This window comes from Mytilus edulis, chromosome 12, assembly GCF_963676685.1.
Source record: "Mytilus edulis chromosome 12, xbMytEdul2.2, whole genome shotgun sequence".
Classification (NCBI taxonomy): domain Eukaryota; kingdom Metazoa; phylum Mollusca; class Bivalvia; order Mytilida; family Mytilidae; genus Mytilus; species Mytilus edulis.
The window spans coordinates 6,707,924-6,721,795 of NC_092355.1; the positions used below are offsets into that span (position 1 = coordinate 6,707,924).

At 30.0% G+C, this 13,872-nt stretch overlaps 1 protein-coding gene across 1 annotated transcript; it reads right to left on the reverse strand.

Annotated features, from left to right (window-relative positions):
- Positions 1–446: 446 nt before the first annotated feature.
- On the reverse strand, positions 447–10,095 carry LOC139499590 (uncharacterized). Its single transcript, XM_071288342.1, has 7 exons — positions 10,037–10,095; positions 8,364–8,672; positions 5,655–5,888; positions 4,652–4,963; positions 3,864–3,973; positions 2,254–2,455; positions 447–1,338 (listed from the first exon to the last, which is right to left on the reverse strand). Exons 1-7 carry the CDS (start codon positions 10,086–10,088, stop codon positions 1,187–1,189), a joined length of 1,371 nt encoding a protein of 456 aa, XP_071144443.1. The 5' UTR covers positions 10,089–10,095; the 3' UTR covers positions 447–1,186.
- Positions 10,096–13,872: the final 3,777 nt, after the last annotated feature.

Genomic DNA, 13,872 nt, shown 5'->3' on the forward strand with positions numbered 1-13,872 from the left:
TTATAATTGTAAGTTGGAATTCAGTTAACCAAATGAATGTTTTAATAAAGTATGCAATACAATTGAAAGAATTTAGGAAAAAGATCCGTGTACGTTACGTTTTTTGTTATCCTATTACAATAACGTTTATTTATGGATTTTACTTTCAATTGTTCACATTTCTTCCTAAAGATATATTATCGTAAGAAGGATAATGTTTAATGTCATGATAGCAAATAATTGAAATCAAAATATTTATGTATATGTTTCTCGTTTTTCGATTTTTTCTAAGTTGCATTAATAAGGGTTTTTTTGTTTAAAAAAAAAGCTTAAGATGTATTTTGTACAGTTACTAAGATGAACTAAAAATTAAGAGACTCATGTAACGTCGAAAATGTGGAATCATGTAAATACCATTATAATGACAACTTTACATGACAGGAATACAGTTCAATTAAATGCAGGTGTAAGATTTCAGTCAATTCGTTCATTTATTTTATATATATATATATATATATATATATATATATATATATATATATATATATATATATATTGTACACAGATACGTAAGAGCTATTCACAACTCATGAGTCAAACAGTTACTGAACAAGATTCAAGAGAGAATGTCGGCTTCTGTGTTTGCTGATTTGTCCTCTGAAACTATAGTTCATGTTCTGGATTTATTTCGAGCGATGATTTAATTCTTTTTATTTTTCTATCTTTTTACAGACAAAGAGGAATATTTTTGGCAAAGTTTATTATATGATATGAGTTTTGCTTTAAGATAATAAATGGTAACAAAGTAATGCAAAACTGGACAATATATCTTCAAACTTCTTTTGAAAACTAAGTTAGACCTTAAACTGCCAAAATCGATTAATACTACAACCGCATTAGTTGTACAAAAACATAGGTTAAAAATATAAAACTTGCTAAAATGTCGATTTCAGAGGCGCTTATTCTTAAACGTGTTGGGTTTTTTTTCCTTTAAAAGCTATATAGGACATAGACCCTGGCCTGCAAATAATGTAATTGGCACACCTACCACATCATCTAATGTATATCATGTATGTTCAAGCTGTAGATCTATGTCAACAATTTTATTTAACCCTTCAGTTGCTATGTGTGTTGATATATCAAGAATAATTTGAAATACAGATTTCGTAAGAAACATGAAAGGACAGTTTTGTAATAATGTCATTATCTAAATCTGTCGAGTATATCTCTTAAAAACTCGTTTACATTCCATGATGACGATATAACCAATACAGCTGCCAACAACGGCTACAAAGAATATCATGAATATCACAAGTCCAACGATTCCAAGAGTCTGGTCCTTGTCTTGTCCCTGGAATCCTAAACATAAATATGGTTTATTAGAGTATTGTACAATGCACATGTATTAGTGATATTTATCAGCATTCATTCTTTGAGTTGATGTTAGACTTACAATGCTATGACAGCACTATGTTCTTGTATTTATTACATCAGCCAGTGAACCTCAACTTAGCTATATAAAGTGTTTATAATTGTGATAAAAATAGAACACCACATATTTTTAACTTAGAACGGGGTGTTGTCAAGTCACTGAAAGCCACGCGTGAAAATATGATTAAGATTTAATCATACTCAGCAATAAACAGCTATATACGATATGATACATTAATTGCAAGAGCAATATTTTCCCACGAACATATATTTCCTCTGCAACACTTTCGTTGAGAATATTAAAGATAAAACATGAAGGGTGTATATATTAGTAAAAAATCACTAAACATGATATAAAAACAAAATTATTCCTGCATTAAAGGTTGTTAAAAACAACAAAGAGATAAACGTTATTGTAACATTTTCTTCATAAATATTTCTGAAATGCATAGGATACGGCGTGCACTGACGTCAATCCTAGATACTATCGGTAAAACGTGACGTCGTAACTCCTGCAGTTTTTTCAAAATCCCCAATTCCGTAGCTGTTTATAACATTCGGCGGAATATAATGACGCTTGCGGTAAAATAGTTTGATCAAGTTTCAATAGTCGGAAATAATTGACCGGTCAAATAGTCCAACGCTTGCAATTGAAAAAAAATCAAAAGATTGTGTTCTTTTATATAGAATGTGATAATTCCGTTATATAAATGATTTTGCGTAATGTTTGACGTACTATTGACTTATCAATTATCAACTTGTGTTTACAATTTCAATCGCCTTTATGTTTTTCATGGTTTTTGTTGTTGCGTGTTTTTGGTACATAACTTGAACATGGTTTACCTTGCTTTTGTTTTAATGTAGCATGCAGACAATCTGCGTTATCTGGTTGCAGGGTGTTGACTATTCTTTTTGTTCCCATTTTACACGTGACTATCAGTGTTTTCGGGCACTCTGATTGGACAGCTGTTACTGGAAGATCTATTCTGTAAGCTTGATTCCGTGAATCGGATGTTGATTGAAGTTCTTTTGAATAGTCTGCTTGCTGAAAAAGTTAAGATATTGTATAACATTTCTCAGCTGATAAACCATTACACAAACTTATTTGCTTTTAGGTTCTATTCAGATCATGAGTTTTGAAGGTCTCCTACGTACTTAGTTCCTGGTTGGTTTTTTTTTTAACAAAATATAAAAAAGAATGGATTGCCTGAAACCTTACACGTGTATTTATTTGGATTGAATTATTGTCACGTTATGTTATCATTTTAACATTACCAACATGGTCATTTACCTGGGAGATTGGGCTACCCATAAATCTAGGTTGAACCAAGCAGTCCTCTTAAAATGTCCTGTACCAATTCAGGAATAACATGGGTTTTTTTCTGATAACAACTCATTGGTTCATAGATAAATAATTATGACGACTAAACCCAATATTGAACAAACAAGAACAGTGCCTTTTAATTCATTGGAAACATTCGATGTAGTGGTATAATCATGTGCTCTCTCGTGAACCTTGTATATGAGCGTCTTTTGTCATTCGTTTCTAGAAGCATTTGATATTAATCATTGGTTAGGAATCTCCCAAGGTTTCTGTTTAACTATTTGCTTTGTACACTTGGGACAATTTTTGGAGCGTTACTCACAAATGATTGTATTGACACATGAATAGAGTTCAACTACGTGTCTTGTTTCTGTTGTTTGTGACGTGAGTTGATAGCCTATATTATTTATAATTAATGTTACTAAATGTATAATGGGAGTCTCCGCCTTTTTTTTTATTATTAAATAGCAGAACACAATAGACATATAATTTCAATTAATCCATCATTTTTGATACAGGAATGCATTTATCCACCAACAATTTTGATTTGAATGAGCATGTCTATGTTATCAATATCATCTTTACTCAGAGTTTTACTGAAGTGGATTATTTGTTTTTTTGGTTCCATTATTTTAATCAATATAACATATGATCTTGTGTAGTTTTGCAGAATGGTTTCGGTGACCTATGATTATTATTTTATAACCAAAATATCTCAATATATACTTCATTTTGAAAAGTTATGAAAATTGTATACCATGTTTGTGTATACTTGTACTACAATACCTCCTTAACGAAGTTATTCTAAATATGTTTCATTATTTAAAGGCATTGCTATCTGTTTGCAGAAAAAAACATATGGAACAGGATCTGCTTAACCTTCCGGAGCACCTGACATCGGGATTCGTGTTGCTTATTCTTTAGTTTTCTATGTTGGGTAATGAGTACTATTGCTTTTGATCTTTTTCATTTTTAGCCATGGCGTTGTCAGTTTAATTTAGATTGATGAGTTTGACTGTCACTCTGGTATCTTTCGTCCCTCTTTTAATTGGCGTACTAAATTATAATCCTGGTACCTTTGATAACTATTAATATGATACAAATAAAAAAAACAATATTAAATCTTTACCCCATAAACCACTGAACAATGTGGAATCTTTGTATAATTTCTAAATGTCATCGAAAACAGATCTTCTTCGTGGTTGACTAACTGGTGAAAATTATTGGCATTGTCGATATCTGAAAAGATGCAGATTAAGGTTTAACTATAAATGAGAAAACATAACGAAAACTGCATTAATTTACTATAATGTAAAATAACAAAAAGAACTACCTCCGACGAAATTCTAAACGAATAGTCCCTAAGAAAGGCAAACTCCAAAGCTCAAACAAATAAAACAAACGAATAACAAATGGTTTATTTCTGACTTGGGACAGTCATTTAATTTCTTATGTAGAAAAAGGAATATAAAACCTGGCTAAAAAAACACTGCCTTTCATGACAGCCCAAGAAAATTCCATTACCTTTACAACGATATGTGAACAAAACAAACAGACACAATAGATTAAAATACCAAAAAAGTGGATTTAAAGCAGTCAACAATGTGCTAGAATCTGTATCACTATAAAAACAAGTAAATATGTCAACAAAGATAAACAAATAGGCACATAGACATTAGAAAAAACGAAAGATTACAAAAGTATTGAGCAACGTCAAATGGATATCGCCAAAATTATACTAAGCAGTAAAATGATATTTTACCAAGACAGATGAACGAATACTATTGCACGCAATTTTGTTTTATGTATTTATTTTGTTTTGTTTAAATTTAATGAATTTTATCATTTAACGAAGCTTAAGAAAAATTAAAATTATAGCTGATACTGTAATATTTGTTCTATTTTTTGTTAACTTACACTCATATGATTCAATTGTCATATTCAGTACATGTCCATATCTTGTGTTACCATGGCCACACTCATACTCGACGTTGACTCCATCGTTATCGTAAACGGAAGTGGTTAATATATACATTCGCTTAAACGTATGCCGCTTTTCTAATTGGTTTATATCGTTTACAGGTTCACCGTCTAAAACATTAATGTCGATACTACAATCTTCTTTTGATTGAATGTTACCTTTCCACCCCGTGGCAGACAGTGAACAAGTCAGATTAAAATTTTTACCGAAAATTTTTGGATTTGACGAAAGACTCCATGAAGGAAAACCTGAAAGAATAAAAAAAATATTGAAAATATTGAATAAGGCTTCTGTTGACTTTAATAATGGCTTATACATTATCGAACATTTATTTGTTGATATTTTGCGAAAATATATCAATGCCATAAAAAGTGCGATATTCAACACAATGCAATGGAATCAATCGGCAAAACTCGACATATTCAGGTATTCTATGCCATAGTTAGATTATATTATATATCGAAGTGTACCGAATGAAAACGAAATTAGAAGTTGCAAAGAACAACACAGACAACATATTAACTACACTATACTGGCATTTTAGTTCTTCCATAACAAGTATACATGTTCATTTTATGTAGTTAATATTTTCAGTGGATATCAAGTAGATTTTTTTGAGCGTGGTAATGGTTTTACTCTAATTGATTCAGCAAATTATTTACACTATATTAGAAGTAACTCTTTCAAAATTAGGATACAAGTGCCTTTAATGTCGGTTACTGTTTCAGTGTACAAAAACTATGTTTGTTTTCGCGATAATATTGGTTTTAACTGAATACTTTTTTGCCATAATATACATCATAAAAATAAGAATATGTGGTATGCAAGTACACCCCAAAGTTAATTAGTAATGTATGTATGTATAATATATGTACCAAACATATTGGGAGTATACATGGCGAAGCAATCAAATATTACAAAAAATTGGAGATCCCCTACCTCCAGCACAATTTGGAACTTCAGGATCCATCATTTGTGATCCTGGTATTTGTCTTCCGTTTGGATCAACACACCAACAGGTTTTAAACCTCCTTCCTTCACACTGTCGTGTCTTATATTCCCCAGTTGGGGTACATTCGGGAACATGAGAAGAGAAATCTATCGACGACAATCGTAACTGTTGACATGCTGTCTTATTCTTCGGTGTTGATTCTTTTGTTGTGTTAGGATCGACTACAAAATATTTAATTTTGTTTAATTTACTAAACATATTGAAATTTCAATTACTGCAAACTATCATTTAACTTTATCCTTTTTGTATAAAAATTCAAAATCAAAACTTAACAAAGCAATGCCTCATAACATATATACTTGCTATCTACCTTTTGATTTAAATAAAAAAAAAAGATGGGTTAGGTAGGTAAAATGAGTGTGTTTGAATATTTCAAATTGACTAAACAATTAAATTATGCCAAGATTTTTCAGCAGGTAACCCACACTTTCCTTTCATTAACAGTGTTAAGATAGGAATGAGAATTTATGATATGTGGGAAGGCAGAAGCATGACTGTATTCTGGAGGACTACATCTAATAAAAGTTGTTTTGACTTCCAAATACATTTTTTTTTAAATGGAATATTGTCTTAGTGTAAAAAGAAAGCAAATGTTTGTCAAAATATTTTTCAAAACAAATTTTTATGTACATTAAAGAGACAAAATATAATTAAACAATGAAATGAATAAATCAAATAAGTCACTGATATAGGTCTTACAATCACATGTTTCATAACATTTTATAACAAGCTATCATTATTTAAAATGATTATCACCCAGTTATTGATCGAATAAAAACAAATCCTTTAACAATATTTAAAGAGCTAAATCATTAAGTTCAAGTATGACAAGATCATAGATTGTCAACATTTGAATCTAGATAATTTATCGTTTACACATGATCTTATTTACTACTCCTTTGAAAATTTAATAAGGTACTTATTCAAACTATGCCAAAATTGTAAAATTTAGGTATCAATTGTATGAGAAATGTTGGCACATATTTTATAAAATATTACAGATCAAGTTTTATAAAAACAGAAAGTTAACGTTAAACTAGTTTAAACTTATTGTTTAAGTGTAGTCAAGTTTATTGGTAGTACATGTAATAATGGGGTTTATTTTATGTACTCCTGATATTTTGTTTTAACATAATAATACAATGAACATTTAATATTGTTGCTATTCTATCAAAACAATAATTATCCATTTATGAAAATAAATATATCAGTTTTATTTGTCCAATTATCATAGATATAATAAAATATACTTTTAGGTTAACTTTATGTTTTTATAAAACTTGATCTGTAATATTTTATCAAGTCTGTGCCAACATTTCTCATACAATTGATACCTAAATTTTACAATTTTCGCATAGATTGAATTAGGTACAACTAAATCCAGAACATGAAAAAAACTTTAAAAATAATACTATCTAAAATATGATTCACATTGAAAAGTGAATTCCATATTTCCATATATCCATGAATTTCGAATAAACTCAAACATGTAAAACATATATTCAATAAATAATATGAGTTCAATAAAGTATCAGATCATCACAAATGCATTACATCGGTATATACATGTATATGTGTTATATTCATTAATATAATTAAATAGAGATTCGTACGTTCTTAGCAATATTGTTATTCTCTGTTTATTCAGTACATTGTCTGATCCACTTCTATGAGAGAGAAACAGGCGTGTATACTAGTGTTTGTTTAATTATTGTCAAATTCAGCAGTGGGTTATGTTTATACTTCGTAGCTTGAACAATCAGCAACATGTCATAAGTAAATAGTTTGTGTATACATAGAAATTCACAAATAAAACCTTCATTTTAATTAAGATTTTTTAAAGATTGTTTGCTTGTTTTATTTCTCATTGCATACTTAAAATATATTTTTGCAAGTATTAAGAGTTTTGTTGTATTATTTTCGAAATTTTATATTTTCAGCTACATGCTTTCGTTAGTACTTTTATTTTATCATTGTTTATGGATATTTCTGATTCTAAAGAAGGCAATTTTTAAAAGCTTAAAATTACCTACTGTATTTTACCTGTAATGAATATTATAATTACACCTTTTGTAGTTTTTGTTTTAATATAGATAGGATATTTTTTTAAATGATTACATTTTTTGAAGAACTAAATGTGTATTAACCATGTTCATCGCACTTTAAAAGTGATAAACGGGTTAGGGCTAATCCTAATTTGGCGTGGATATTAAGTTTGACGGGTCTAAACCAAGTCTTAAATTACTTTGAATGAACGCAAAGGAATATATTTGAAACAGATTAATATTGTTTAAAATCTATCAAATCAGTTTTGATATAATTTGCCTTTTTGTCAGGTTTTTCAATTTCTTTTAAAATATTTCAAATAGGCTTTATAACGTTTTGGTCATTCCTTCTAATTTCTTGTTTTCAGTAGTTACACGTAATATTCCTGGATATTAAACACAATTTTCTTTTTTTATATAAAAGGATGATGTGGTATGATAGCCAATGTGGAAAATCTCAACAACAGACCAAATGATACAGAAATTAACAACTATAGGTCACCGTAAGGTCTAAACAATGAGCAAAGCCCATACAGCATAGTCAGCTATAGCAGGCCCAGAAATTACAATGTAAAAAGAATTTATACTTACAGACGAAAACGTCCTCTTCCTGTAAATATTTTCTTTCGCCTATAGTTGAGTTATATATACAGGAATACCAAACATTAAGATCATTAGAAGTCAGATTTTGAATCACTAAGGTAAAGCCATCTTTCAACAGTTTTCCACCATACTTTTTAGAAAGATAGCCTGATTTGATATCAATCAGAAGTTTATCATGTTTTGTTATCCACTTATACCAACTAGAAGTTTCTGGACAGCAATTAGGAACATTGCAAAATAATGACACATTTTGTCCATAATCTGTTACCTTTCCAACAATTCTCCAATCCCGAATACCTAAAACAATGTAAGTTGATTTCCTCTTTGAATTAATAGTTCAAACGATTGCGTTCTTATGTAGCAAACTATAAACAACCGTAACAGTTATAATATTATGAACTATGAACAACTGTTATACAAGTGGGATGTTGAGATAGCTATAAAACCAGGTTAAACAAACCAATTTTCGAAACGTAACTGTTCTAAGTCATGAGACTGTTTCTCTTTAAATTTACTTTGAATTTCAGTATTTTTGTTTTACAAAGATTGTATTGATACAAACAATATCTAGCCTCGAACTAATAATAGGAGAATACAGTTTTCCTCTATTCATTGTAAATGATAATCAGTGTTTGATAGGTTATTTAACATAATTAATTGAAAAACAATATCTTCAAACGACTTCTCTTAAATTCAAATGTAGCATTCATTTCATACATCAAGTTGAGTTGATGTATTGCTATTAGTATCTTAGGAATAGGCATGATCACACAAAAAATCAATGTTTATCGATGACCTTTAGAATACGTTAAATAAAGTTTACCAATTGCTTATTCATGTTATTATATCTTCGAAACAGACGAAACGATAAAGATTCCTGACCACGTTATTTATCTTTGATAATTTATCCATGAACAAAATGATGAAGTGGGATCGAATAAGGTATGTACTATCATTATATATACCAAATACAATTGTTCTATAGCTAATTATATCTGAGAATTTTTATTTTATCACGGACAATTAATGTTGACCAATGACTTATTGAATAAAGTCGAGGTCAAGTGCACTCTGTCTGACTTACATTTATACATTGCACTAATGATGTTGCTCACACTACTTGTAATGCCAGAGACAATCACAGGATATGAAACCATAAACATGTTTATATAAAAGCTAAAAAATTACACTAAAGTGAAGGATAATGTAAGTTTGTCTATATGGAAACTTTATAACCTAGACATTGTACTTTGAACTATAGTGGTTTGTCTTTTACAAATTGTGACTTGAATAGAGAGATGTCTCATTGACATTCATACCACTCTTCTTATATTCATTTTTGACAAAATATTGAAATGCACCAGTGAACAGAATATCAACTCTAACAACTGACCATGTACACTTATATGTGACATATGACTCTGGTTAGCTACTGACCAACGAGAAACATAATAGCAGATACAGGTAGACTTGTAAACGCACTGCTTCTATCTTCAAAAACTTTTTCGAATATCAAAATACACTCTCAGATATATTGACATACATACCATGGAAAGGGAGCCAAGACCCGTTGAGGCAAAAAAACAGAAAAAAATATATTATTTAAGAGGAAATTGTGTTTTTAACCTTTATTTCATAATATACAGTAATAATTGAATTACCTTGTATGATAAGACAGTTGAAGAGAATCAGTATTGGTATCAAATATTGCATATCTAGTAAATAACTGAAAAATGAATAATATCAATATAGAATAAGAAATAAGACATATAATTAAACTATTTTTAGATATAGGAAAATGAATTAATCAATATGAATTTTTCACCTTTTATTTTTTGGATAACTGTATAAATTCATATAAGTGCCAACCGCTATTAGAGTAAATATTTCACAGTTGAAACAATATGCAACAGCTTGTTTTTCTATAATTCCAAATACACTAATTACATCTCAAACAAACCAAGACTATGATATGATTCAGGTTGCTTAATATTTTTTTATGTTATAACCTATGAACTGTTTAAGTCATTTTGTCTTTGGCTGTTGATATTGATTTAATTTGTCCTTACCTTTTATGTTAATAAAAGTTTGGTTGCTTGATCTCAATACGTATGAGATAATGAGAAACGATGTGAGTAATGGATACAGTGCTCATGGTTTTTTTAACACTACATTTCTATGACGTAAACTGATTGATGACTTGGAAAACATGGGTAATGTTTTAAGTCTTCTTAGATCGGTATTTTGCGTTAACCCTTTTCTTGTGGTATTGTTTGCTTTGACAATTTCTTTTTCAAATGATCTTTTTTTTTAAATTTGATTGAACATTGTACTTTTTGCCTTTATACCATTCTCCTATATAAGGTAGTAAATGATCGAGTTCGCAATGATAGATTGATGAACAGCACATTAGGCATGTGCATACCAAACGCAAAGAGTTTATAATGAGGTGATGGTGTTTTTTTCGCTGTTTGCTATAATAATTTCTATTTTGCGTGCATTATTTTGGTGTTTTTTTACATAGCTCCAGGTGTTTGTTTTCTCGTCTTCTTTGAATGATTAACGTGTTAGAAGTTCACCTAACAGTTTTGAAATTGTCTGTTGTTGGAGACCCTTAAATTGCTTAGATCTAATTCTTTTTGTATATTATGGAAAGTTGTCTCATAGCAATCATACCATATATTCTTATATTTTGATAATCATTATAAATATGTAATGACAAACTTATCTCATTCAAACAGCATTGAAACAATGTGTGATCAATAGAAGTATAAACACTGAAAACACTTGCCAGATATCAGACATTTTCAATGCTAGCATTTATTGAGTTCTTTGCAATTCTATTTTAATTTTCATTCCAAATAGATTTATGCTGATAAATAGTTAGATAAGCTACAACAAGAATAACGTTCAATTTTTTAGAAAATCTAAAATGCCTTAATTTCTTACTTCTGATCCTTTTGATATACAGCTTCAGTTCCAATAGAACCTTTCAAATTAAATCGTTAGTTTGATATAATACGCATTAACTAATAAACTGTTGACACGGAAATATGCCCGATCTGTATTCCATTTAAAACTATAATGCAAAACATGAAATGTAAATGACAATCAACTATTTAACATAATCTAATTGAATGATGTTACAAATTCACATCTGAGAGTTGAGACCAAATAAATCGTCATGGAAATGAAATATGACAATGTTACAGTGTTCGTATACATAATATTACGAACCTTCCATTCGTGATCCCTCTCCACCTTAAAAGGACAATAACTTAGATGCGTATATAACTGAATACTAAATGCCATTGAACAAATATCAATGTATTTCTAGAGAAGTCGATCTTTATAAACATGATAAAGTGTTGATACCGCTGTCTCTGAAAACAACTTTTCCTGATTCTTCAGCATGTTCTTAACACTTTAATACTTCACTTATAGGCGAGTGACATTCAGACCTTAAAATATTTTTGATGCACCTATCTAACACACAGCTATATTATATATCATTCAAAAGGAAAACATGTGTAGATTCCATTTTTTTCCCGGTCGTAAAAGTGGAATATGGTGCATTTTTTTTTAAATTGGGGTCAAAGGTCATTCATAAAAAAATTGAAAGAATAACACTTTTGTAGTATTATTGTCTTATTTGAAACAGCTGGTAATATAGTTAATTCAAATTTTACTTTACACGATACTATTATAAAGTCTCTCTGATTCTAAGTTGCATATCGTTCATGGTTTGGCGATAATTTACGTCATTTTGACGTTTTCACTCTGCTATATGTAAAACGGTACTTTCTACAAAAACGACGTATAATAACAAATATTTGACCTTAAATGTGTTAATATTTACTATAATTGATGGTGTGCCATGCAAAATAAAAAAGATATGATGAAATATTTGTAAGTTGGACGAGTAAAAGGGAGAGAAAACAACGCAATAAAGAGAGTAAAAAGTAGACGTCTTTGTCACATCAACAGTGACAATAGTCTCCTGTTTGTTAACCGCCTGCAAATCGTGTCAAGATCGGAAATCACTATCGTACATGTTTAATACAACCACAAGCAAAGTTAAAGAGGATAAATGAAACACATTTTAAGTCTGTCCGTCCGTCAGTCCCCACTTGTTTGTGGTCTGTGTCGAATCAAATCAGGTAACTTATGCATGTATACAGATATACAGTTCATCCAAAAACCAAATATAAAATGCATTGCTTTGAACTATATAACTGATTTTAAACACACTTAGTTCAGAGATATATTATGGGATGGCACTTGGTTCTTCATAAATTAAATCAGTTCATTTTGACATTGGCATTGACATTTGAGCCGTCAAGTTTTCAAACATCAATGTCTAGAATACAACGGAGTGTCAGGTCATCGTTGACCCTCTGACATTAGTCCTCTTAAATTGTTAATCCGTATTTAGAATAAGAAGCCTGACGATATCATATTATAAGCCCGGTACCTTTGATAAGTATGATTAAAAGGACACTATGATATTTGTATACCAGACTAAATGCTTTGAGGTAAACTACTATAGCTTATCGTATGGCCTAAATCAAGAAGCAATGGCCAACACTGTATAATAAGCTATAAAGGTTCTAAAACAATTTTAATTAGATACCCAAAAGCTTGATTCATGCTCAAAACTACAAACAAAAGCAAAAATCATAAAAAGCAACTAACGGCAACCATAATCAATAACAAATCAATTTGAAAGATATCCGGCATATGATCGATTGTTTACGTTAGACACGGGTTTCGTCTACATAAGACTCGTCGGTGACGCTCGAACCAAGTAAAACTTCAAAGAATATTTAAAAACACGTAATCCTATGTAAAATACGGCTTAGGTAATATATACGCCTGAGGTAGAACATTTGTTGTATTTCAAATATCTACGAAGAATTAAAAATTTGTCAACTGAATAAATAGATATCCCCATATATTAAAGTATTTATAGCATATCAACATACAGGCTTTTGACGTGGCCCTAGCACATACACTATGCTTCCTCTAAAATACTGACCAAATTTGCATCATCAATAACTTGAATAAGTCTACCGTATGCGATGGTTAAAACGGTAGGAAATTTAAAAGGTGGACATATCTCACGTTCAAGTTCATGGTGAAAATATCAGATTTGACACATTTTTGCGTACTTTTAGTTGCAAAACTAAAATGTGCATTGATCAATTGAGAAAGAAGTATTTTTCAATAGTTATTCATAATCACTGCCTTTTGTAAGTGCAAATTGACTAAGAATAATAAGATATTGGTTTTCTACCAAGACTAAAAAAAAACGTTGACATCTCAGCTCCTATGGTCCTTCTATTTTTTTAATACTTTGCGCAATATTTGAACCAAAAAATTGCCTTCATGGTTATTCATACTCTTTTTCGAAGCGTTTAGGTCCGTTAACTTGAGGGGAACTTACCGAGAAAGCGATTTCGGAAATTTGATTGAAAAGGGGGAGTGTGTAAAAGTG